This window comes from Sapajus apella, unplaced genomic scaffold, assembly GCF_009761245.1.
Source record: "Sapajus apella isolate SASKATOON/1434 unplaced genomic scaffold, GSC_monkey_1.0 scaffold193, whole genome shotgun sequence".
In the NCBI taxonomy this organism is placed as follows: domain Eukaryota; kingdom Metazoa; phylum Chordata; class Mammalia; order Primates; family Cebidae; genus Sapajus; species Sapajus apella.
Window position 1 is genome coordinate 1,085,028 of NW_022437133.1, and position 23,233 is coordinate 1,108,260.

The following is a 23,233-nucleotide window of genomic DNA, read 5'->3' on the forward strand; positions in this document are numbered from 1 at the left end:
GCTGAGTCCCCCCAGCTTCCTTGAGGCAAAGGTGGGACTTGGATAGGGGCGTCTCACTCCTGCCCAGCATCCTGGCTGCTCCCCTGCTGCTTTCTGACTCAGACCCCAAGGTTTTGATTCCCAAGTCATGCATCTGCATTCAGCTGACACAGGCCGTCTGCAAGACACATACCTCTCTGAGCTGTCAGAAGACACCACAGAAGCTGAGATCCTGGCATCAAGCGTCCCAGATGGAAATTCCCCAAGACACCCTTGATCCCTCGGCTCAAGTTCAAACAAAGAAATGCTTATGTTCAGAGATCTTCACAGATCAGCAGCGAGGATGTGACTTGAGAGCACTTTACGTCAGCGTCATAAAACATGAGGATTGATGACCCGTGCGACTGGGGCAAGTGCCAGGGGAATGCAGGCTCTGAATTGGCCAGCCGTGCTTCCTGCATACACTGTGCAAAGGGTGCCAGCTTAGGCTGAGGAGGAGGTTAGAATAGCCCCGCACTAGTTAGCATGTCCTGCAGCACCCCCGTTCACAGCACACTCGCACAGGCATGTGTGTACCTGGTTCTCATGACAATATGCAGGGTGGGCGGGGTTAAGAAATGCTTCCCCACTTTGGAAATGAGGGAAACTGAGGCTAAAGAAGGTGCAAAGCCAGGCAGCTGAGGTCACACAGCCTTGGGTCTGTCTACTCATTATTACCCTGTTGTCTTGCCAGCAGAGACAGGTGGGAAAGCAAGTTCAGCTAAAACCCAGAAATTTAACCAGAGAAACTCACAAACCAACATGGTGGACTTTGTACAAACTCTAAGAGTATGAAGAGAAGAGCTACCACTGGCCTTACCCAGTCCTGTCATACTGGGATTGGCCAGCTCCCCTGGACTGGATCTGGGTAGGGGCATGAAAAGACACAAGATGGGATGAGAAGTCCTCCATGTGAGAGAGGAAATGGGAACCTTCCACCACCAGGGACCAGGAAGCAGGGTGAGGGACTCACAGGACAAGGTGGCCTCAAGTGTCCCCCTTCCATTGCCTGTTCAATGTTGCTAGACACTTGCAGACCTCTGGTAGAACAGATGGGGATTTGGATATACCTTGTATGGGGATGGGGGCATGAAGAGAGATCCATTCTTCCTGACCAAGGGGGAGTCAAATATGTCACTGAGTACTCAAAGAAGAATATTCCTGGAGGTATGCAGTGAGGGGCCTGCTACCACAGTAACACTTGGGCATATGTCAAGTCCTCAGTTGGCCAAGTAGCTTAGTCTTTTCCTGCCCTCCAAGTCTTTCCTGACCATGAGAACGATAGGAACCAGGAAGACTTAATTAAGGAACATGAAATTCCTTTCCTTTCAGATCACTGGTCCTGATTCTGGCCTAAGATGCCAAGAGATTCCCACAGCTCGTGTAATGGGCAAAGGTCTTTTCCCAGAATGTGGTTCCCACATGGGAAATTTTATCCGTTCATTACTTCTTGTGAATGTATATACGTTTTTACTTAACTCAGAATGCCTTAATTTACCCTTCATTTTATGAAAGACATTTTTGCTGGGTATAGAATTCTAGGATGCCCAGTTATTGTTCTTTGAGCACTTTGAAGAATGTTATTCCATTGTATTCTGGCTTCTTTGGTTTTTGTTGTGAAGTCTACCATCATTTTTGTATTGTTATTTCTCGGAATATAATGTGTCTGTTTTTCTTCTGTGTGCTTTTAAGGTTTTCTCTTTACCTCTAATTTTTGGCAGTTTGACTATGCACATGTCAGAATCTCCACACCATAGCAGATGTGCCTACCTGTGGTTTTCTTTGTATTTATCCTGACTGGGTTCATTGAGCTTATTAAACCTGTGATTTGATATCTTTCATCAGTTTTGGAAAATTCTTCAAATTCTATTATTTCTTTAATAATTTCATTTGTAATTATTATCATAATTTATTCAAGTTCTAAGTATTTCTTCAAATTCTAATTCCATGTTTTTCTCTCTCTCCTTTTCTTCTGGGACTCCAGTTATACATTTGTTAGACTTTTTGACTGATCCATATCCTCCTTACCTTCTTTTCTGTTTTTTTTTTTTTATTCACTTTTAGTCCATTTACATTTAATGGAATTATTGATATTATTGGATTTACACTGCCATTTTGCCACTTGTTTTCTATCTGTCACATATCTTTTTGTTTATCTGTTCCTCCTTTATCATCTGTTTTATTTGCACTTACTTGTCTCTTGCCATATCTTGTAATTTTTTGTGGAACACTGGGTCAGGCACACAGGTAGCTCTGTGATAGACGGTGTGAGCTTATTTTGCAGGTCACCAGTATTGTCATGTTTGAGGGCAGTGAGAGACAGATGTGGATTCTAGTTTGCCCTTTTGAGTTCCAGTTTGTTCTCACTTTCTCTTACTTCATGTTCAGCTTTTCCTCCCATTTTCTGGTCCTGTTGACCTACAGCAACTTAAGTCATATGCAGAAGCAATAGCCTTCAATAAGACTTCTTCCTCAGCTTCTACAGTTCTACAAGGTCTCATTCTTATAACAAAGCCCAGATTCCATATCACTCATAGGAACCAGAACCACTTAATTAAGGAACATGAAATTCCTTTCCTTTCAGATCACTGGTCCTGATTCTGGCCTAAGATGCCAAGATATCCCACAGCTCCCGTAATGGGCAAAGGTTTATTCTTCATAGTGGTTGTACTTCTCTGATCAGAGAAGTTTTAAATGGTATAAGATCCAAATTCTGTTAAAATTTAAACTACATATTTTCATTTATTTTGTCCATTTCTTTTTTCTATTTTTAAAAACATATTTATCATAGTTATTTTGAACCGTGTCCTTATCTGCTAACTTAAACATCTGGGTTGCCTCTGGATTTTATTTCTATTGACGTCATAATCAACCACTTTCTCCCTCTTCTCATGTCTAACAATTTTTTTATTGCATGCTGGAAATTGTGAGTAATATGTTATACAGGCCCTGGATTTGCTTATCTCCTGATAAAGAGCATTTAGTTTTGTTTTGGCAGGTATTTAAATTCCTGGCAAATCACACAATTCTGTCAAAGTTTGCTTTTAGCCTTTGTTAGGGCAGGTCTGTTTCAGCTTTTTTTCTTATTCATAAAGTTTAGCTCTTCTCTTAAGGCATGATCTTAATCCTAACAAATGGCTTTCCTGAGGTCTCAACAGAAAGCCCAGGGTGTTCACCAGTGTTCTCCATTTTGGCTGGGCCTGGACCTCCATATTTCCTCAGAGCCGTCTGACCTTTGCTCTACTGTCAGCATCACAGAAGCTGTTCTCTGCAAGCGCTCCAGAGTCTCTCCCTGCTAACACAGAGTGTAGCAATTAGTCAAGGCCCCAAAGGATCTTTTCATGCAGATTTTGGGGGCCACTTCTTCTCTGTGGCTCCTTCCTTTCCAGACCCCTAACGCCTCAAATCGTAGCTGCCTTAGCAGCTTTGAACCTTGAGCTCTATTTCTTTCATCCAGTGTGACCACCAGTGCTAAGAGATTTTGATGCCCAGCATTTTGGAAAATACACTCAAGAATAAAGATAAAGTGAACTGTGGGGTTCATTCAGCGTGATTCTGTTTTCTCAAGGACCACTGCCCTCTGTTAGTTGCTGTCCAGTGCCCTCCTAGAGTTGCTTTACATACTCTGTCCAGGTCCTGTAGTTGTTTTCAGTGGTCAGATTAGTCTGATGCCACCTACTCTATCACGGTTGGAACCTTCCTTTCCTAGATTCAAGGGGATGGGGGAGGGAATGATGCCTATATGGTTAAAAATACAAATTTATTCAAACTCATCTATGTTACTGCTTGGTCTCTGAGTGTGCCATAAGGATGTAAAATGAATCCTTTCTCTGTCATAATAATTGAGGCTTCAGCCCTTACTGAGTACCCTAAATGGACCAAGGCTTTATTCTAAAGTGCTTTATACATCTAATTGATGTCACCTTCCCACTCGCTCTGAGACATATGTACTACTATCATTCCCATCTTATAGCTGCAGAAATCCAGTGATGTTGAGGCTAACTTACTTTCCCAAGGTCTGTTGGCTTTATTACGTCCCCTTGATGTCCCCACCTCTCCAGTCCTTCTGCCGCTACCTCGGTCCAGGCTACCCTCATCTGTCAAGCCAGCTCTCTGCTGTCTTCATGATGGACTTTTCTGCTTCTAGACTTCTTCTGTAAGAAGCAGGGCCAGAGTAGAAAGGCAGGCAGCTGGGCTAGGGGTGCTGATGAGGACTGGGGCCAGGAAAGTCCAGCCCAACCACAGGGCTACAGTGTGGGAACCTGGAGGTGGTGAGGGATGCAGGAGAACAAACAGTGAATGCTTCTCAGTCAGGTATTAGGCCTGTAGAAGAAGACACAGACCCAAGACTGATGGCCCACGAGGAGCAGGCAGACGCCGGCAAGACAGAGGCCCCGAGGCGTCAGCACGGCCAGGGCAGGAGGTGGGTGGGGAGGCAGAGGGCATGGGGCAGCATGTCACTGTGCACTGCCTTCAGGATGAGTTCAAACCCCAGCCCTGCCTCTCACCAGCTAAGGACACTTGGGTACATCTGTTAGGCTCAGTTTCTCCACCTTAGAATACATTTGAGGTTGACATTAGCTTTGTGGAACAGAACACCTAAGTATGGTGACTTAAATGAGACAGGGATTTAAGCTTTCTCAAGCAATGAGAAAACCACAGGTTTAGCTTGGTAACTCCAGCCATCAGAGCCCAGGAACCTGTGTCCTTCTTTCATGGTTCCAGGGACAGTCATCATAAACCCATCCCAGAAATGAGGAGGGAGAAATGGCAACAAGTATATGCTAGCTGAGTCCCTCCATTTCCATAAAGGCTATTTCCTAAAAGCCCTATCCAATGGTTCTATTTATGTCCCATTGGCCCAAACTATATCGTACGGTCATCTAGCCACAAAGACCCCAGGAAATGTAATTCTGTGGCAAAAAAACAACAAAAAAAACACTGTTGTCCCCAGTGGAATTAGACTTACTCTTAGCCCAAAGGCAGAGAAACAATACCAACAAGATAAGGATTCTACTCGAGGGGAAGAAGGGGAGAGGTAACAGAAAATCAGCAACAAGAAGTTTCTGCCGCAGGGGTAAATGGCGCCACTTCCTTTGTCCATGAGGTTGATGTGCAGATGAAATCAGGACGTTTGTGTAAAGCACCTAGCGGGTACTTGCTCAGCAAATGGGAGCAGATATGCCTGAGTTTGAGGAACTTTTCTAATGACCCCTCTAAGGTCCACCCCCAGAGAAAAGGCTTCATAAGGGCTTGCAGCATTGACTTGTCTAAGGCCCGCCCAAGGAGAGACCCATCAGTAGAGGCTGATGGGACACAGCCTGAAGCCTTTGTAAAGCCCTGCCTTGGAGGGAGTTGATGCTCTTTACTTGCTTTCTTGATTCAACGGGTGGAGGATGAGGCTCTGGGCCCTGTGCCTAGATGCTATAAGGAGCCGGGTGTTAGTGCAGACACTGCTGATTGTCTGCCCCAATCTACCCGTTTCCTTCTTCCTCTTCAAAAAGCTCTGCTTTTGGCCCCAATTTCATCTGTCCCCCATCCTCCTTCAGCCACAAAGGAGCCAGGCCTGACTGATCTGATCATCATGCTTGTGTTAATTAGGCCAGGCCAGACACAGTGGCTCACACCTGTAATCTCAGCACTCTGGGAGGCCCAGGCGGGCAGATCACTTGAGGAGTTTGAGACCAGCCCGGTCAACATGGTGCAGTTCCATCTCTACCAAAAACCACACAAAAATTAGGCGGGCACAGTGCCATGTGCCTGTAATCCCAGCTACTTGGGAGGCTGACGTCGGAGAATCACTTGAACCCAGAATGCAGAGATCACGGTGAGCTGAGACTGCGCCACTGCACTCCAGCCTGGGTGGCAGAGTAAGACCCAGTCTAAAAAAAAAAAAAAATTGAAAATAGTAATAAAAAGAATAATTAGGTCAAACCAGGTGCTGTAATGAGACCCCCAAAACCCAGCAGCATCAGTCTTATCTCTTCTGTTTGGTCCAAAAGCAATTGGCTTTTCCAACACTGTGAATAAGCCTTCAGCACCTGGTATCTCCATCTCTCTTTCCACCTCTATTTCCAAATTCATAGCTCTTACCTGATCTTATATCTTTCCTTAAGGCATAAAAAAATGTGTATTTCCTTCAAGATAAAATTCAGGTAAGACGAATTTAAAAAACAAATGAAGGAAAAAGAAAAAAAAAGTGTATTTCCTTCTCCTTCAACATCCCTATGTGAAAGTTCTAGATTTGTGGGAGGCTCTGTTCCATGCAGTCATTCAGGCACCCAGGTCCCTTTCACCCTGTGGCTGTGTTCTCCCCCAACCCCTAAGATCTGCATGGCCGAGGCTGGTCACCAACATGTGTGAGTTCCAGCCAGTGGGAAAGGAGAAGAGAGAACATGGAAGAGTCATTTACTGTCTTAAGACCTCTGTCCCAGGGTAGGCACGGTGGCTCACGCCTGTAATCTCAACACTTTGGGAGGCCGAGGCGGGCGGATCACCTGAGGTCAGGAGTTGGAGACCAGCCTGGTTAACATGGTGAAACTCCATCTCTACAAAAAATACAAAATTAGCCGGGCATGGTGGTGCATGCCTGTAATCCTAGCTATTCAGGAGGCTGAGGCAGGAGAATCACTTGAACCCGGGAGGCGGAGGTTGCAGTGAGCTGAGATGGCACCATTGCACTCCAGCCTGGGAAAAAGAGTGAAATTTCATTTCAAAAAAAAAAAAAAAAAAGAAAGAAAGAAAGACGTCCGTCCCCAAAGCAACATTCATAGCTTCCTTTGGCACCAGCAACAACACACAACCACACTAACTGCAAGGAGGCCTGGGAAATGCAGTCCCTGACAGTCACATGTCTAGCTAAGACTTTGTTATTGTAGAAGAGAGGAGAATGGGTTTTGGTGGCAAGCTGGCAGTCTCTGCCACAGTGGTGGCCTCATTTCCATTGCCAGCAATTGATTTCGGCATGGCATGTGACACAATTGTAGCCAATGAAACATGAGGGGATTCTTCATGCTAAGCTTAATGGGAAAGTCTTTCTCACAGTAAGAGACGCAGGAACAGATAATCTCTTCTCCCCTGGGACAGTATCATGTCAGAATGTGATATCTGGAATGGACATCTGTCTTGTGATCATGATGGGAGCAGGCTGTGGTTAAGGTAGATTAGATAATCTAAAGCTGGCAGTGTAGTTAGATGAAGAGCCCAGGTTCTGGCTGGTACTGCTGCATCTAAGCTGGCTACCCCCGGAGCCACCCTCTGGCTGGACTTCCCATGTGTGACATAGTACATTTCCTTATGGTTTAAGCCAAGGAATGGGGTTTTCTGTTACCTGTAGCCATAAGCCTCCCAGATTTCATGTGACATTGGGCAGAGCAGAGACTGTGTGGAAGGGTTCTGTGTGGCCCCTGGGAGTCTGATTCAAGGGTGATACAGTTTGGGTCTGTGTCTCCACCCAAATCTCAAGTCGAATTGTAATCCCTAATGTTGGAGGTGGAGCCCGGTGGGAGGTGATTGGATCACGGAGTTGTTTCTCATGAATGGTTTAGCACCATCCACTTGGAGCTGTTCTCATGATAGAGAGTGAGTTCTTGCGAGATCTGGTTGTTTAAAAGCATGTGGCACCTCCCCCCTCACTCTCTCTCTTGCTCCTGCTCCTGACATGCAAAACAGGCCTGCTCCCCCTTCACCTTCCACCATGATTGAGGATGCCAGCACCATGCTTCCTGGTCAGCCTGTGGAACCATAAGACAATTACACCTCTTTTCTTTCTTTCTTTTTTTTTTTTTTTTTAAAGACGGAGTCTCGCTCTGTCACCCAAGCTGGAGTACAATGGCGCGATCTCGGCTCACTGCAACCTCCGTCTTCCAAGTTCAAGGGATTCTCCTGCCTCAGCCCACCTAGTAGCTGGGATTACAGGCACCTGCCACTACGCCCAGCTAATTTTTGTATTTTTAGTAGAGACAGGGTTTCACCATGTTAGTCAGGCTGGTCTCGAATTCCTGACCTTAAGTGATCTGCTCGCCTTGGCCTCCCAAAGTGCTGGGATTACAGGCATGAGCAACTGCGTCTGGCCCACACCTCTTTTCTTTATAAATTATCTGGTCTCAGGGATTTCTTCCTTTTTTTAAAATTTTTAATTTTTATTTTTTAGACGGACTTCACTCTTGTTGCCCAGGCTGGAGTGCAATGGTGTGATCTCTGCTCACCGCAACCTCCACACCCCCACCCAAGTTCAAATGATTCTCCTGCCTCAGCCTCCCGAGTAGCTGGGATTACAGGCATGTACCATCATGCCCAGCTAATTTTGTATTTTTAGTAGAAACAGGGTTTCTCCATGTTGGTCAGGCTGGTCTCAAACTCCTGACCTCATGTGATCCACCCACCTCAGTCTCCCAAAGTGCTGAGATTACAGGCATGAGCCGCTGTACCCAGCCAGGGATTTCTTTATAGCAATGTAAGAATGGATTAATACAGAGGGCTTGGGCAATACTCTAAGGTCAAAAGAGTTGGGCTCTCTTGGTGTCATTTCCTAGGTTGTCCTGGCTCTGAGGAAACAGGGTGTCCAGAAACAAGGTCCCTCTTGTGCATCTTGAGACACTTTCACATCCATAGCCCACTGTGCAACAGGCAGGTAAATAACAACACCAAGTGACTTCATTTTACAAGGAGGAAAGGAAGGCTGAGAGAGGCGATGTGCTGTGGCCAAGTCCATGAACAGGCTAGGGTTGGGACTAGGAACTCAGCCCTGGTTATTCTGGACTCCCAGACCCATACTCTTGCTAGTGACACCAGGACAGCCTGTGCTGAAGCAATTGGGAAAAGGTGTCATGTGACAACCCTATCAAATAAATCTTTGTACAAGGCAGGTCTTCTAGTGGGAGAGCAGAAACAAATAAACACATAAGCAAATGTCTACATTCCCACTGCAGTAACTGTAGGGAGGGAAAAGGATGGGGGTGAAGTAGAGACCGACGATGGGGAGGAGATCCAGGAAGGCAACTCTGCAGAAGCGACATTGGAGTGCAGACCCCAAAGATGACGAGGCAGAAACTGGGCAAAGACAAGGAAGAAAAAAAGTGTGCACAGTCCAGGGAAGGACATGTGCGAAGACCCCGAGGTGAGAGAGTGCTGGGCTCATTCGGGTAGCTGTGAGTTCAGACCAGAGCCACACAAGCAAGAGAGAGGAGGGGTCCAGCCATGGGGGACAAGGTTGAATTGAAATTACAGGCTTTGAAGCTGAACTGCTTAGATTCAAATCCTGACTCTGATTTATCAGCTGTGTGCCCTTAAACAAAGCATTAACCACTCTGTGCTTCAGCTTCTTTTCCTTTCCAGTTCCTACCTTATCAGAACTGTGAGGAATGAAAGAGATGAGTCATGTTGAAACACTTGGTACATAGTAAGTGCTTTAGCTGCTTGTATTAGGGGCCTTTTTAGGACTGTGGTCTTTGTTCCATGAGTAATGGAGAATGCATTCGTTAGGACCCTATTGGCTGCAAGAGACAGCAACCTAAATCACATTGGCTTAAGCCATAATTGGTGGATTGATTGGCTCATATATCTGAAAGATACAAGTTTAGATGTGTCATGGGGCACATAGCATTGCCAACTGGACTTGGTCCCTTTCTCTTCACTTTTTGCTGTGTTTTCTCCTGAGGTGACTCCATTCTTAGGCCTGCTATTCCCACATGGTGGCAGGCTGGCCACTTAGCTTCTATAACCTCCACTTTTCCCTGGGCCAGTCTTCTGGCTCCCGTCTGGTGGCCATCCCTGAGCCAATCACTGTGGCAGCAGAGGGGTGGTATGGAGTAGAAAAGAGAAACGTACACTGATTGAGCAAATCTTCAAAGTCACTGCACTGAGGCTGGAAAAGGAAATTGGGGTATGGTCACCAGCCACACAGGCAAACACGGCCAGTGCTGAAATGGGGGCTCCTGGAGGTTTCCAATTGGGAAGGAGTAGGGTCTACTTTTTGTCTTAAGATGACCATGCTGGTTACTGAACCAAGAAGAGGTAGCAGGAGAACCACAGTGGAGTTGGGGAGAGGCACTGGGGACCCATGTCGGGAGTCCAGGAGGGAGGACCATGGTGTGGCTGGGCTGGTGGCAGTGGGGCAGAGATGGAGCAGGAGGCACAGGGCTAGAGTGTGGTGATAGGCTGGACAGAGGTAGACAGAGGCAGATATTCCAAGGTAAGAGCCAAGGTTCTGGCTGTACAGCTGAGATGAGGAGACTTGGGGAGTGGCAGGTTGGGAGAGGATGAAGAGGTCAGCTTTGGAGGTGCTGAGTTTGAGGAGCCTTGGGGGTGTGAAATTCCACTCTGGGCATTCTTGTCTAGTTTCTATAAAATATGGGAAAAATAAATTGAATAATGCCTGCTTTGCCCAGTAGAAAGCATTAGAACTAAACTTGAATAAGGGAGGCCTCTGCCAGCCCCACTCCAGGAGAGTTGGGACTGGACCAGTGTGCTGAGTTGTTTTCAGGGAATGGGTCCCTCAAACAGCATGCGTCCAGCCCAGACCCCACCTTACGAGTCAGGAGACCTCATGAAATCCCCAGGCTGCTAGGTGGTCAGGAACGGTTAGCATGAGGTATCGAGGGAATGTCGGTCAAACTGACAGAGTCCCAGGCCCTGGGAACTGCCAGCGTAGCTGTGGTAACAACATGGAAGATGCCGGGGCAGAGGGCCAAAATGCAGGGAGAAAAAGTGTGGCCCAGGCAGCTGTGGGCTAGTTCATAGGCAAAGGCAGACAAGGCAGAGCTGCTAGAATCTGGGCTGCCTTCTTGGAGACAGAACTGGAGTGGCAGCTTCAATATTCCAGGCATGGTTGTGACCTCAGGTGTGGGGTACCCCAGATTTGGAGTGACCCCCACCCCCACCCCAAAGCAATTTTCTCTGAAAACTTCCTAAACTAGAGCAAGACACAGGACATCCTGAGGACTAGTCATTCTGAGGACTTCAGGAGAGGGCTCAGGCCCGAGCCTTCCCGAATCACCCAAGGCCCAGTGAGCTGCTCTATCCACATTGCCCTTCAACTTGTCCCCGCCTCTGTGGCAGTCCTTCACTAACTCCCCACACGGCAGAGGTTTCTTTGCTTGTGCCCCACCCCCAGCCTGTGTCTTCCCCTGAAGGCAATGAGTGCCACCCACACGCAGCGTACTGCCACATGGAGGCACTTGGGGTGTGCTTAGGACAGAGGAAATAGACGCCAGGGCAGACAGTAGCCTGGGAAAGCACTTCATTGGTGTGGGGGATACATGGGGCCTGAGGGCTCACCTGCCAGCTTCCTTCTCCAAGTCCCAGGACAGGGGAGTGTGATAAGACCATCAGCCCAGCCTCAGTGAGCCCACTGTGGCCCCAGAGCTGACAGGCCCCAAGCTGGTGAGCGAGCCCAGGAGTCAGTTCCTTATCCATTAGGCCCGTGGCCCAGGTGGCTGATGCTGCACCGACACTCTGCTCTCAGGCCTGGTATCCACTTAAGCGTTGTTAATATTTTACACCGCACAGCCAGGGGATCAATGTCTTCTTTATAGCTCAGGGTTTCTGGGCAGTCATTGAAGCTTTCAGTGGGAACTAGGAAGATGCTCAAGAGCACCCGGGGAAACAGAGGCAGGGGAGAGGGGTGGATGCCAGCCTCAGGACCCCCAAGATGGCCTCCTTTGCATGCTCAGTTCTCTATCTCATCTAACACGTGTCACCCTGTGAAACTGAGCACATGCAGTTTTGAGCCTGCATCACAGAGGCCATTGGAGCGGGGGCCGGATTATTGTTCCCACTTTATGAATGAAGAAACTGAGGCTCAGAGGGGTTATGTACTGCTAGGCTCTCACAAGTCACTGATGAAGGCTGAGCCGGCACTAGCTGAGCGCAGGCTGGATCTTGCTCAGCACTTGTGTGTAAATTACATTGCAGGAGGCTCTTTAACCTTTAACAGCTCTGCTCCAACAGAGCTGTTTTCTCTGGGGATTGTTAGCCTCTCTGCTTGGAACTTTTGCCTTTGGTCAGTGGAGACTCACCACATCCTAATTAAATGGAATTAAAAGCTATACCTTTACTGTTCTTTTAAACTATTGCCAAATGGCTTAGACATTTAACTAGGCCTGTGATACAGTGAGGCTGCACTGCGCAGCCCCTCTCTTGCTCAGCTGAAACAGGCTGTGTCACAGGAAAGTCCCCGCTCCGGACTCCAGCAGGCCTGGCTGTCCCTGTGTCCCTTGCATAATTCGCCCTCTAGCCTAGTTTCCTCACCTGTAAAATGGAGGAAAAGGAATGCCCACGGGGAGAGCCTTTAAGAATCACACGTAAGCCCAAAGGTTTGGCCCACATATGCGCGCCCCAGGGGGCCCTGGCAGACACACGCCATGGCTCCCACCCCACCCAGGCAGCGAGTTCTGTGCTTGGGACCAAGCACGTGTTCAGTATCAGCGGAATGAATGGCCAAGTGGGTGGCAGAAGCTTCCTAGATGGAAACTGCAGGCCGGGAATCCAAACAGGACTTGCGGTCGGAGCCAGATTTCTCCCTCCGCTAACACAGCGGGAAGGATGAGGGCGGGCCGCTGAGTCGGTCCGGCGGGGATGCCCGCGGTGCGCCGCGCCCGCTGGAGGGCAGCAGAGAGCCAGGTTCCCGCCTCAGGTCCCCGGCCTCGCGGCTCCGAGGACCCCCCGGCTCCGCCCGGCCACGCCTCGTCTTCTCTTTTCTCCTTCCTTTCCGCGGCTTCCCCTGCTCTACCAGCCCCCGGCAGGAGGAAAGCCACCCACAAACGAACAAACATGCCCTTGCCCCGCCAGTGCATGGCACTCTGCATCTGCTTAGCTCTTCCCCGCTGCCCAAAGGCAGGCGTTCCCCCCTCTCTGCGGAGCAAGAGGCGATGGCGGCTGCGAGTCCGTGACTCGACCAAGGTCACGCAGCAAAGTCAACGCCCGAACTCCGTTCCAAGGACGCCAGAGCCAAAGCCCATACTTCCCCTAAAGCCCTGAGTGCACGCGGGTTTCTGGAACCGGAGAACTTTGGATACCAACTTCTGCATTTTCAAAGGGGCCAGCCCGGACCCAGTTTAATCTCCGGCGGAGGGCCTGGGTTGCGGGAAATGCGCCGGGGCGCAAGGGCTTCCCGGATCCTTCGCAGCCGACTCCGCGCTGGCCCGCGGGGCGGGGCAGGCAGGGCGCAGCGCCTCCCCGCGAGAGCGCAGCCACCGCCCCCTCCTCTCGGGCTCCCGGCCCCTCCCCAGCCCCTCGGCCCCCATCCTGCGCGTGGGAGAAACCGCCGACCGCGCGGCCTCCGGGGGTTGGTGGAGCAGCGGTGGCGATGGGCCAGACTCTGTCCCGGGCTGGCCCTTGCGGGGCGGGGCGGGGCCCGCTCCGTCCGCCCTTCCCGGGCTGGCGCGGGGGGGCCGCAGGGACGCCTCCCGGAGTGGCCGCCGAGCCTAGGCCAATGAGCGCGCGGGGAGAGGCGATGGAGGCTGGGGCGGCCGGGAGCGCCCGGGACCCCCGCCGCCGCCGCCGCCGCCGCCGCCGCCGCCGCGCCCCCGCGCCCCCGCGCCCGCGGGGCTGGAGAGGGGGCGACAGAGGCGCGGCGCCCGCGCGGGGCATGGAGGCGCCGCTGGCCCGCGCTGGCCGCCCGCGCTGTGTTTCGCGCCGCCGCGCCTCGAAGTTTGCCGGCTGACTCGGAAAGTTGCGCTTGGGCTCGGCTGCCGCGTCCAGCCTCCCGCCTGCCCTGCTCGCCGCTGCCGCCCTCGGAGGGGCCCCGTCCCTGCCAACCCCGCAGCCCCGCCTGCTGGGGGCATGTGAGCCGTCGCCGCCCCCGAGAGGCCGTGCGGGCTGCACGGGCCCCGGCGCCTCCGAGGCAGAGCGCGGGCGAGGGGTACGCCCGGGCCCCAGGGCCCCAGGCAGCCCGGCTCGCCATGGGCATCCAGGGCATGGAGCTGTGCGCTATGGCCGTGGTAGTGCTGCTGTTCATCGCCGTCCTCAAGCAGTTCGGCATCCTGGAGCCCATATCCATGGAAGGTAATGCGTGGCCTCCCGCCCCTCCGCCGCCCCTGCGGGAGACCAGAGGTCTGGAAGGAGTGACCAGCACCCGCACGCCTGGGTGCACTGGTCTGTCGAGGAGCGGCCTGGACCGCCTACCTCTCCCGGCTCCGGAGGGTTGGGCCTGGGACTAAAGAGACGTAGAGGGCCCGGGTAGCAGCCCCAGAGGGAACGAAGCCGCAGCGCTTGGGCTGGGTGTGAGCGAGTCGCCTAGTGACACCTTGAGCTGACAGCCCCGGCCGTCCTAGGCCTAAAGTGCGCGCGCCCCTGGTGAGGCTTGGGCCGCCCTTGTAGCGCGAGGTGGTCCAGGGTGCAGACGACAGGAAGGACCCCTCAGCTCAGGGCACCTGGTGGCTGACGATGGGGAGTGATTTCAGGCCTCTGCCGCGTGATGGGGCCTCCCCTTTCGTCCCCCACCCGGTATCCAGTTTCCCCTCCCCAGGCAAGGTTCAAGCCCTTGGGATCAGTAACCAAACCCACTGGCGCCACATTTCTGTCCCAATAAAATATTAACTGAGGAGACAGACCCACACTTGGATTAGACACTGATGGCCCCCTGGGTCCCCTCCGTAGCACACTTGGTTCTGAAGGGGACCCTAAAGCCAGGGATGTAGCTTTTCCCCTGTTCAAAGAGTCCCTGCACCGCTGGACCATGGGGAAGGGGCTAGCTCGTCCTGTTCTGGTCCCTGCTGCCCTTTCTGAGAAAGATGTGGGCATTCTGCCTGCCCCAGCACTCTGCTGACCTTGCCGGGCTCCAGCTCTCAGTACTGAGACCCAGAGGCCTGGGGATAGGAGAGATCGAGCCCGACCATGCCTGGGAGCTGCCCAGCAGCCCCTCCGGCATGGGGATGTGCCCCAAGTCCCTGCGAAGGACTGCTGAGGGCAGGAGGGGTCCAGGAAGCAAGGCTTCCTTCCATTCTGCCGTTGGTGTCCAGGACTGGCTCTTTGCCCAAAGCCCATGGGCACATGCCCCTCAGAAGCCACTGGGCTCTGCCACATCTTCTCTCTTGGTGAGTGCATGAGGCCCAGAGAGTGGTTCAGAGGGGTGCCACCAGGAGCTTTAGATTGCAGATGGGGGAGAAAGTGGCCCAGGCTGGGCGTTCACTCAGCCGGATGTTGGCCCTGGCAGGGGGAATCTATGACAGGGAACTTCGTGGGAAATACAGGTGCTGGGATTGGGGTGGGAGTGTGGAGTGGTGAGCGTCCTGTGCTGCTGTGCCTCAGGACGGTGCCTCCTGCAGGGCAGCACCATCCCCTGTCCCCGTCACACCCTTTTCTTTCCCCATTAGGAGCCTGGGGTGGGTGCAGGGGGTCACTGGTGCCCAGGAAAGCTGTGATCTCTCCATTGTTCTTCCCTGATCCTTGAGCCCTCCAGTGGCCAGGAGCACCAGCCAGCCTCACTTCACTTCATACCTCAACCTTCCTAGCAGCCGGCTGGCCCACAGTCAGTGGCAGTGCGAAGTTTACCTTTGTGATTTCTGAGAAGGGATTTCTTTGCAGGACGACAGATGCTTTATGCTACCTGTCAAAAACCCCATTCAGGCTCTCATGAGTCTCCCTTTTCTGGTATACGTGCCCACTCGTGCCCCTGGAGTTCTGGGGTCTTCATGCAGCTGGGGGAGCTCAGAGCCTCAGAGTCAGCCAGGCCTGTGCTGGGATCCTGTCACCTTCATAAACTGGCTGTAAAAATCCCTTAAACCATCTGAGCCTCAGTTCACCATCAACAGAGTGGGGCTGATAAGAATTCCAGTCCCCGAGGGCTGTGGCAGGCTCGAACCAGTCAGTGAGGCTTGCATGGTTAATAAATGTGCAGGCTTTGTGAGCCGGGCTTATCAGGGATATTAGCAATGAGTATGTGAGTGATACAATAACAGCACTGATTCATGGTTGCAGCCATTCTCTCACTCAGACACCCCACCCCCACCGCCACCCTCATCGGAGGGAGGACATTGTGAGTTCCAGATGTTCTATTGGTGGGGAATGGCGTCAGCCATCCAAGAGCCTGGAAACTCCCATTGGCCAGGCAGTGTCTAAGGAACTGTCAGATGAGCTATGAGTAGCCCAGACTGTTCCACCAGCCTGAATGTGAGCCGCCACTGGGGGCCAGAAGGGGGCTGTTGCCCCAGCTCCACTCTAAGACTATGCACGCATGTGCAATCAGAGGGGTCTCTTGTCCTCTCTGAGCCTCCGTGGTTCTCATCTGTAATAGACCAGAGTTATGGTGCCCTGGGGATTGTTAGGAACTAATGGATCCAGGTTCTGGGGATGCAGCCTTCTAGAAACACATGCAGCAGTCAAAAAGTCTTCCTCTCTGCCCTTGGTCCCCCATCAGTCTCTTTCCCTGGGAGACTTCATGGGGGAGTCACCACCATCACTTTTCCTGAGCAGTAATAGAACGGGAAGCTCACCCCTTGATCCATGGGCAAGGGGGCTGAGCCCAGGGTGGTAGCATGGCTGTCCTGCCCACCAGAGCAAATCAGTGGGCAGCAGGGCCTGGGCCTGGCTGGAGGCCAAGCCAACTTCAGTGTGACAGGCTCCAGGTGGCAGAAAGGAAGTCCTCACCCTGTCCGCTTAATTAGGATTTCTCCTTTCCTGGTGACCTACAGGATATCAGAGATGAAGAAGCTGCCTGCCATCCACAAGCCTCACCACAGCAAGGGTACAGGAGCCTGGAGCTGCTGGGACAGCCCTGAGGGCCATCAAGGGGATCTCATCTTGGCTTTGGGACCTGGACCCTGCGGGGCTGGGCTGGGATTGGGGTCTGCATCTGAAGGGCTGTGGTGCCTGCTCAGCAGGTCCCAGCCCTGAAGGTCCATAAAGCCCCTGAAATTATGGGCAAGATAGCGTGTTTGGTGTTTCTTTCTGGAGTGCTGAAATACGGTTCTCAAGGCGGCCTGTTCCCAAAGTGTTCTAAGGCTCACCCCTGTGGCTCTCCATGGAGCCTTGCTGGTAGAGAGTGTTTGTGGGACCTGGCAGGCAGCATCCCTGATATGCTGGTGACAGAAAGGTCCTCTTTGTCCTTCTGTGGTTCCGGGCTCCCAGCACGTTCCCTTTGGGAGCCAAGACTCCCTTACACACTTGATTTTTCTCCACAACCTTGTCACTCCCTTAAGATACTGGGTATCTCTATTTATCATTGGTTTGTGGTCTCTCTCCACCACCTGCGGGCTGCATGAGGGCAGGGACTTTGTCCTGCTCATGTGAGCACCCTGTGCCTAGAACAGTGCTTGGCACCAGGGAGCAGCTCGGGAGGATTTGTTAAATTTATGAGGGAACCCGCTGACCAAGAGGGAGAGCTGGAGCCTTCTCCTGTCCCCTGTGCCCCAGTGCCGGCGAGCCTGAGGCCAGATCCTATGAGAGCTAGTGCCTGGATGGGCACAGAGTAGGGGGCCCAGAGCAGCAGGGGTGGGGGCTGCTGCTGAGAGCACAGGCTGGAGGTGGGGTGTGTTCAGTGTCATCAGGGTAATTGGGTGGAGCTGTGTGAGTGAGGAGCAGTGGCAATGGAGGTGGTGGGCCAGCCTCCACCATGCTGCACATTTTCATCGGAATCATCTAGGAACTTTAAAAAAAAAAACCTGCTGTGCTCACCCTGGGGCACTGAACCCTAAATCTCTGGGTGGAACCCAGGCAATTGGATTTTTAGGAGTTTCTTGGGGGACTCTCTACCCTGGGTCCCCCATCAGTCCCTTTCTCTGGGTGGCTTTCTCTGGGAGTCACTGCAGCCACTGCTTCTGAGCAGTGTTCAGTGTCATCAGGGGTGAGTGAACTCTGAAGCCAGAGTTGGGAGCTCAGGCGCAAGGACTTTGAGGATGGGGGCTCTCAACATGTGCTCTGTTTGGGTCAGCAGCAGCAGCAGCCCCGGGGAGCTCGGTAGAAAAGTGCATCTGCAGGCCCCTACCCCAAACCTGTGGGCTCAGAAAGTCTGCATTCAGGCCCAGCGGCTTCTCTCTTCCCCAGCTCCAGGTGTGCTGGGGACATACTCAAGCCTGGCCAGGGGTGGACTTCTGCAAGGATGTTGGCTTTTACTGTCAGAGAAACTCGGAGCCATTGGAAGGTTCTGAGCAGAGGAGTGAAGAGGCTTTGCATTTCAGCAGGGTCCTGCTGGCTGCTGTGTTGAAAGCAGACTTGGGGCGTGAGGCACTAGGGGAAGCAGATCCTGTGAGAGGCATTTGCAGCCATTCAGGAGGGAGACAGCAGTGGGGTGGGGGGAAGTTGCTGGTTCCAGATACATTTCCCAGGGAGAGCTATTGGTTTACAGTGGGGCATGAGAGGAAGGGAGGAATCTGGAAGGTTGGCCTGAGCACCTGGAAGGTGCAGGGGCCATTTATTGAGATGGGGAAGACTGGGGCAGGTGCAGGTTTGTGGGAAGGTCAGCAGCTCCATTTGGACCTAGTAAGTTTGGGATGTCTTAATTTTTTTATCACTGCTGTGACAAATTCCCACAGATGTCATGTTGAAACCAACGCACATTTACTATTGTATAGCTCTGTGGCTCAGAGGCCTGCAAGGACCTCCCTGGACCAAGATCAAGCAAGTGGTGGCAGGGCTGCCCTCTTTCTGGGCACACCCAGGGAGGATCCACTCTCCTTTCTCCAGCTTCTAGACACCTCTCCTTGGCTCATGATCCTTCCTCCGTCTTCAAAGACAGCATAATCCTTCTCATACCTTGTCCTTCTCACGCTGCCACCTCTCTGGTTCTCTCTTCTGATTCTCTTTTCCACTTTTAAGGACTTATATGTTACACTGAGCCCACCTAGATAACCCAGAAAAAATTTCCTGTTTTAAGATCCGCTGAATAGCAACCTTCATTCTGTCTGCAGCCTTAATACCTCTTTGCCATGTGACCAAACATTTACAGGCTCCAAGGATTTGAGTGTGGACAGATCTGGGAAGCCATTATTCTGCCTCACACATTGTCTAATACAGAATCCAGGTGCAGACCGAGCACTGTGGCTCATGCCTATAATCCCAGCACTTTGGGAGGCTGAGGTGGGAGGGTCACAGGAGGTCAGGAGTTCCAGACCAACCTTGTCAACAGAGCAAGACTCTGTCTCTACCAAAAAAAAAAATCTAAGTGGAGCCGTGAAGGAGGTGGTAGGCTGTGTGTGTCAGGAATTCATGGGAGTAGTCTGGCTGAGAAAGAGTTTACAGGCCACTGGCAAATGTGGAGATATAGCACTGTGAGACTGGGAAAGTCACCAGAGAAGTGAATAGGACAAGCCGGGGGGTGGCTCACGCCTCTAATCCCAGCACTTTGGGAGGTGGGTGGATCACTTGAGGTCAGGAGTTCAGGACTAGCCTGACCAACATGGTGAAACCCTGTCTCTACTAAAAATACAAAAATTAGCCAGGCATGGTGGTGGGCACCTGTAATTTCAGCAACTTGGGAGGCTGAGGCAGGAAAATCACTAGAACCTGGATTGCAGTGAGCTGAGATCGCACCACTGCACTCCAGCCTGGGCAACAGAGCAAGACTGTCTCAAAACAAACAGACAAACAAAAGAAGTGGATAGGCCAGAAAGGGGACTAGATTCAAGTGGTCAACCCCAGGACCCTCAACATTTGTTAACAGGTCAGGGAGAAAGAACAGGGGAGCTGTATCCTGGAGGCCGGGGGGAGGGGTGGCAAGGAGAGGAGGGAGTAGCCCCGGGGTCCCCGAACATCCAAGATCCAGGTCACCTGAGGACAAGACCCAGTACTGGACTTAGCAATCCCTCCTGGAGTCCCCATGTCCCCCGACCAGCCTTCCTCTCCAGCCCTCCCTCCCCTGCCTTCCAGTTCAGGGGCATCCTGTTGCCAGTTAGGGGTTGGCCAGGGGGCCTGACAGGGCCCTGACCCACCGACGATGCCAGGCCTCCGCCAGTCATCACAACTGCTGGCCAGACATATCCAAGAGGGAGGCAGGAAGGCTGGATGCTTTCCTTTATGGAGTTGATCACAGCCTGGTCACCCTGCAGGCGGCCTCACATCTGTGGCTGAAGAAGGTGTACAACCTGTCAGGTTGTTGCTTCAATAATTTTGGGGTTCCCAGGCATCTGACCCCTAAACCTGGCACTCTGTCCCAATGCCTGCAGTCCCACCATTAGCCATCTGGGTTAGTTAGCAAACACTGAGAGTGTGTGTTGGGGTGGGGGCTGTAAGGGCCTCCCAGCTGGGCAGGATTGGATTCTGGCTGGAGCAGGGGTGTCTCCTAGTGGGAGGATTGAGCCCTATGCACAAAGTGAGTGAGTTGCCAAGACTGTTCAGGAGCCAAGACTATGAGTCCCAGGAAGAGGAAGTGATGCTTTCCATGTGGAGGACCTGGGTGGGGGTCTCCCACAGCACTCCACACAGAACTGATCCCAGAGGAAGAGCAGCTGACACCAGGCCCCTTGCTGGATGCGGCCACGTGGTCCAGCTCAGCTCTTCCATGAAGAACCTTCTGGGATCAGATCCGATTCAGAGGCCGGAGCGGGAGGCAGCTGGCATTGGGCTGGAGCCAGGCACCCTGACTCGCAGTTCCTGCCTGGTCTAGCACATTGGGCTCCCCTCCGTTCCAGCCAGTTTAACCACCTGCTTACTGGGTGACTTCTGTATGTTTAACCTCCATGAGCCTCACCTTCCTTATCTGTAGAATGGGGATAATAATACCTCCCAGTATCCACTTTACACGGGGGAAGTGCTGAGCCAAAAAACTTTGGAAAAGTTGAAAGAGGAACTTGGATCTCAGAAATTCAGATGGGAAAGGCGAGCAGAAGTGAGTGTGGGCGAGCAAGGCTGGGCGCTGTTTTGACGTTGATGCAGCCCTGACCCACAGCTTTGTGATCACATCTGTGGCACGAGGCTTTGGCTGCTGTTGCTTTTAGCTCAGCTCAGATTTCCACACGGCTCTCAACTAAGGCAGTTTTACCCCACTGCCTTAGTGGGGACATTTGGCAACGCCGAGAAACATTTTTGGTTGTCACAGCTGGGAAGGTGCTACTGGCATCTGGGGGTGCAGTCCAGGGGTGCTGCTCACCATCCCACAGCACACAGAACGACCCCAGCACAGACAGTATCTGACCCCACGTCAGTAGCCCCGAGGTGGAGGACACCATTCTAGAAGGAGCGCTGGCTGAGGCCTGGGCATGCCGCTTCCCATGGACAAGTCACTTCTGTCTGAGTGGTTTCCTCACCTGTAAGTGAGGGGTGGGGAGCAGAGGCACCGTCTCCCCTGGGAACTCCCCCAGACCCTGCCCTCTCACTGCCCCCTCAGGTTGTATTAGATGCCACTGCCCTCAGATTTTCTGTGTTCCTGTCCCATCCTGCTGTGGCTCTCTCAGAGCAGTAGGGGCATGTGTCTCTACACTTGGGGCCTCACAGTATCCCCAACACTGCCTGGCAAGCAGCGGGTGTTCAGTAAATGTAAATTATATGCCACCGTAGCACATACTTATTGGACATGCATTGAATACTAGGCAGGGTGAGGCCACCAGGAGCACAGGTAACACGGAGTCTTGGCCCTCCCTTTAGAGTAGCCCCAGGAAGGTACCCTCTGCAGGGAGGGTCCATCTGGCTGGGGTGGAGGCAGGGAGCCTGGGTTGTGGGCCTGGGGAAAGCCAGAGGTATGGGGTGTGATGGGGAAGAGGAGAATGCCTAGAGCCCGGATGTGCAGGGTCTGACCCACCGCCCTTGCTCCTCCCTCTGGGGAAGTGGCCCCAAATGCTCTGCACATGCCCTCTGTGCACCTGCTCTGAATGCGCCTCTAACTGCAAGGCCAAGGAGACTGCCAGGGGCCTGGTCTTGCAAAGGTGACCTTGGGGCCTGCTGGGTCCCAGCCACCTCTTGGCTTGGGGCAGGCCCAAGGACCCATTGTGATCCTTCCTGCTCGTTCCCTTGCTCTCCTTCCCCTCAACATCCTCTCACACCTTTCCTGGGGTCAGTGGTGCTGTGAGTGTGCTGTGTGCCCTTTTCCCTGGCTGGGCCCACTGCCCTTTGTAAACTGCCAGTCCCTCAGCACTCCTGCAGCTCCTTGGGCAGGCTTCCCAGATCTGGGATGCTGATGACAATGACAGGAGCCAACCTCTAGAGAGTGCTCTCTCATTGGGGGCACTTTGTGCATATCCTAATCTTGTCCTCATCGGCTTGTTTTATTGACGAGGAGACTGAGGGTCATGGAGAGGCAGAGCCAGGACCAAACACCAGCACCCCTGCTCTGAATGCAGCTCCAACTGCAGGGCCTCAGGGACCACTGGAGACAGCCGTGTGTGTCCCAGCCTCTTACAGGACAGGTGTCAGGAGCCCAAAGTGAACGCAGGTGCCTTGGTCCAAGTCCACAGTGAGAGGAGCCCCCGCCCCGGGCTGCTGTGGAGACTGCATGTGTGAGTGTGCACAGAGCTTGTAAGGCAGCGCCTGGCACAGAGGAGGCACTTTGAAAGTGTACATTTGCCTTACTTCTGGCCAGAATGTCCCAGGCCACATTCCCCACAGCCATGCATCACTACCCTGGTCCTACAAGTTAGTAGGACGGGAAGATGCATATGGCCCGCACTTCATCATGTTGCATCCTTCATCCTGTGCCCTGTAGGGTTGGGAGCCCAGAGGCCAAAAGGCCTGGGGACTGCTGGGCCAGGCTCACTGGCATGGGTGACCTCTGCAGGAGATAGGGTGGGCTGGAGCCGATGCCTGATGTTACTCTAGACTGGGAACCTGGGCAAGGCCCTTTCCTCCCCAGATCAGAGGCTCCACTGTCATATACCTAGACACAGGTGGTGGCATCACAGCAGTCTTGCCAGACTCTCCAATGAAGTCTTACAAGTCCAGTGCCCCATGATGGGTGAAAGGGGACAGCTCAGTTTAGATTCAAGCGCAAGTCTTTCCCCAGAGGCCTCCCCTCACCCCATGGCAGTCCCCGGACCTTCTGTGGGACCTTAGGGCTTAGGAGTGACCTAAGCAGCAGAGACTAAGTGAAGGCTGAGATCCCCAGCCCAGGGCAGGGGTAGGAAGTCCCGTTTCATGGCGTGCTGGACGCTCTGCCTACCTCTTCCCCAAGCCCTCGTTGACTGTCAGTCAAAGGTACCAATGGGCAATTCCAGGCCCAACTGTGCCCCTCGGGAGCTCAGGGTACTCTAGAGGCCAGGCCCCTAGGGCCGTGGTTAGGGCTGCTTTCTCCCCTGGTCCCCACAGGCCTTATGTGGATTAGGCGGCCTTCTTGCCCAGTGCACGGTCAGTA

The 23,233-nt window shown here is 52.7% G+C and overlaps 1 protein-coding gene across 3 annotated transcripts in view; it reads left to right on the top strand.

Annotated features, from left to right (window-relative positions):
* The window catches only part of KCNIP3 (potassium voltage-gated channel interacting protein 3), a 96,518-nt gene that overhangs the window by 35,771 nt on the left and 37,514 nt on the right, over positions 1–23,233 (top strand). Inside the window, exon 1 of one of the 3 annotated variants that reach the window (XM_032269492.1) lies at positions 13,657–14,022. The exons of the other annotated variants lie outside the window; for them this stretch is intronic. Within the exon in view, the coding sequence (XP_032125383.1) occupies positions 13,920–14,022 (103 nt within the window). The 5' untranslated portion in view covers positions 13,657–13,919. Of the gene's footprint in view, positions 1–13,656; positions 14,023–23,233 lie in introns of those variants that run through there. 3 annotated transcript variants of the gene reach the window in all.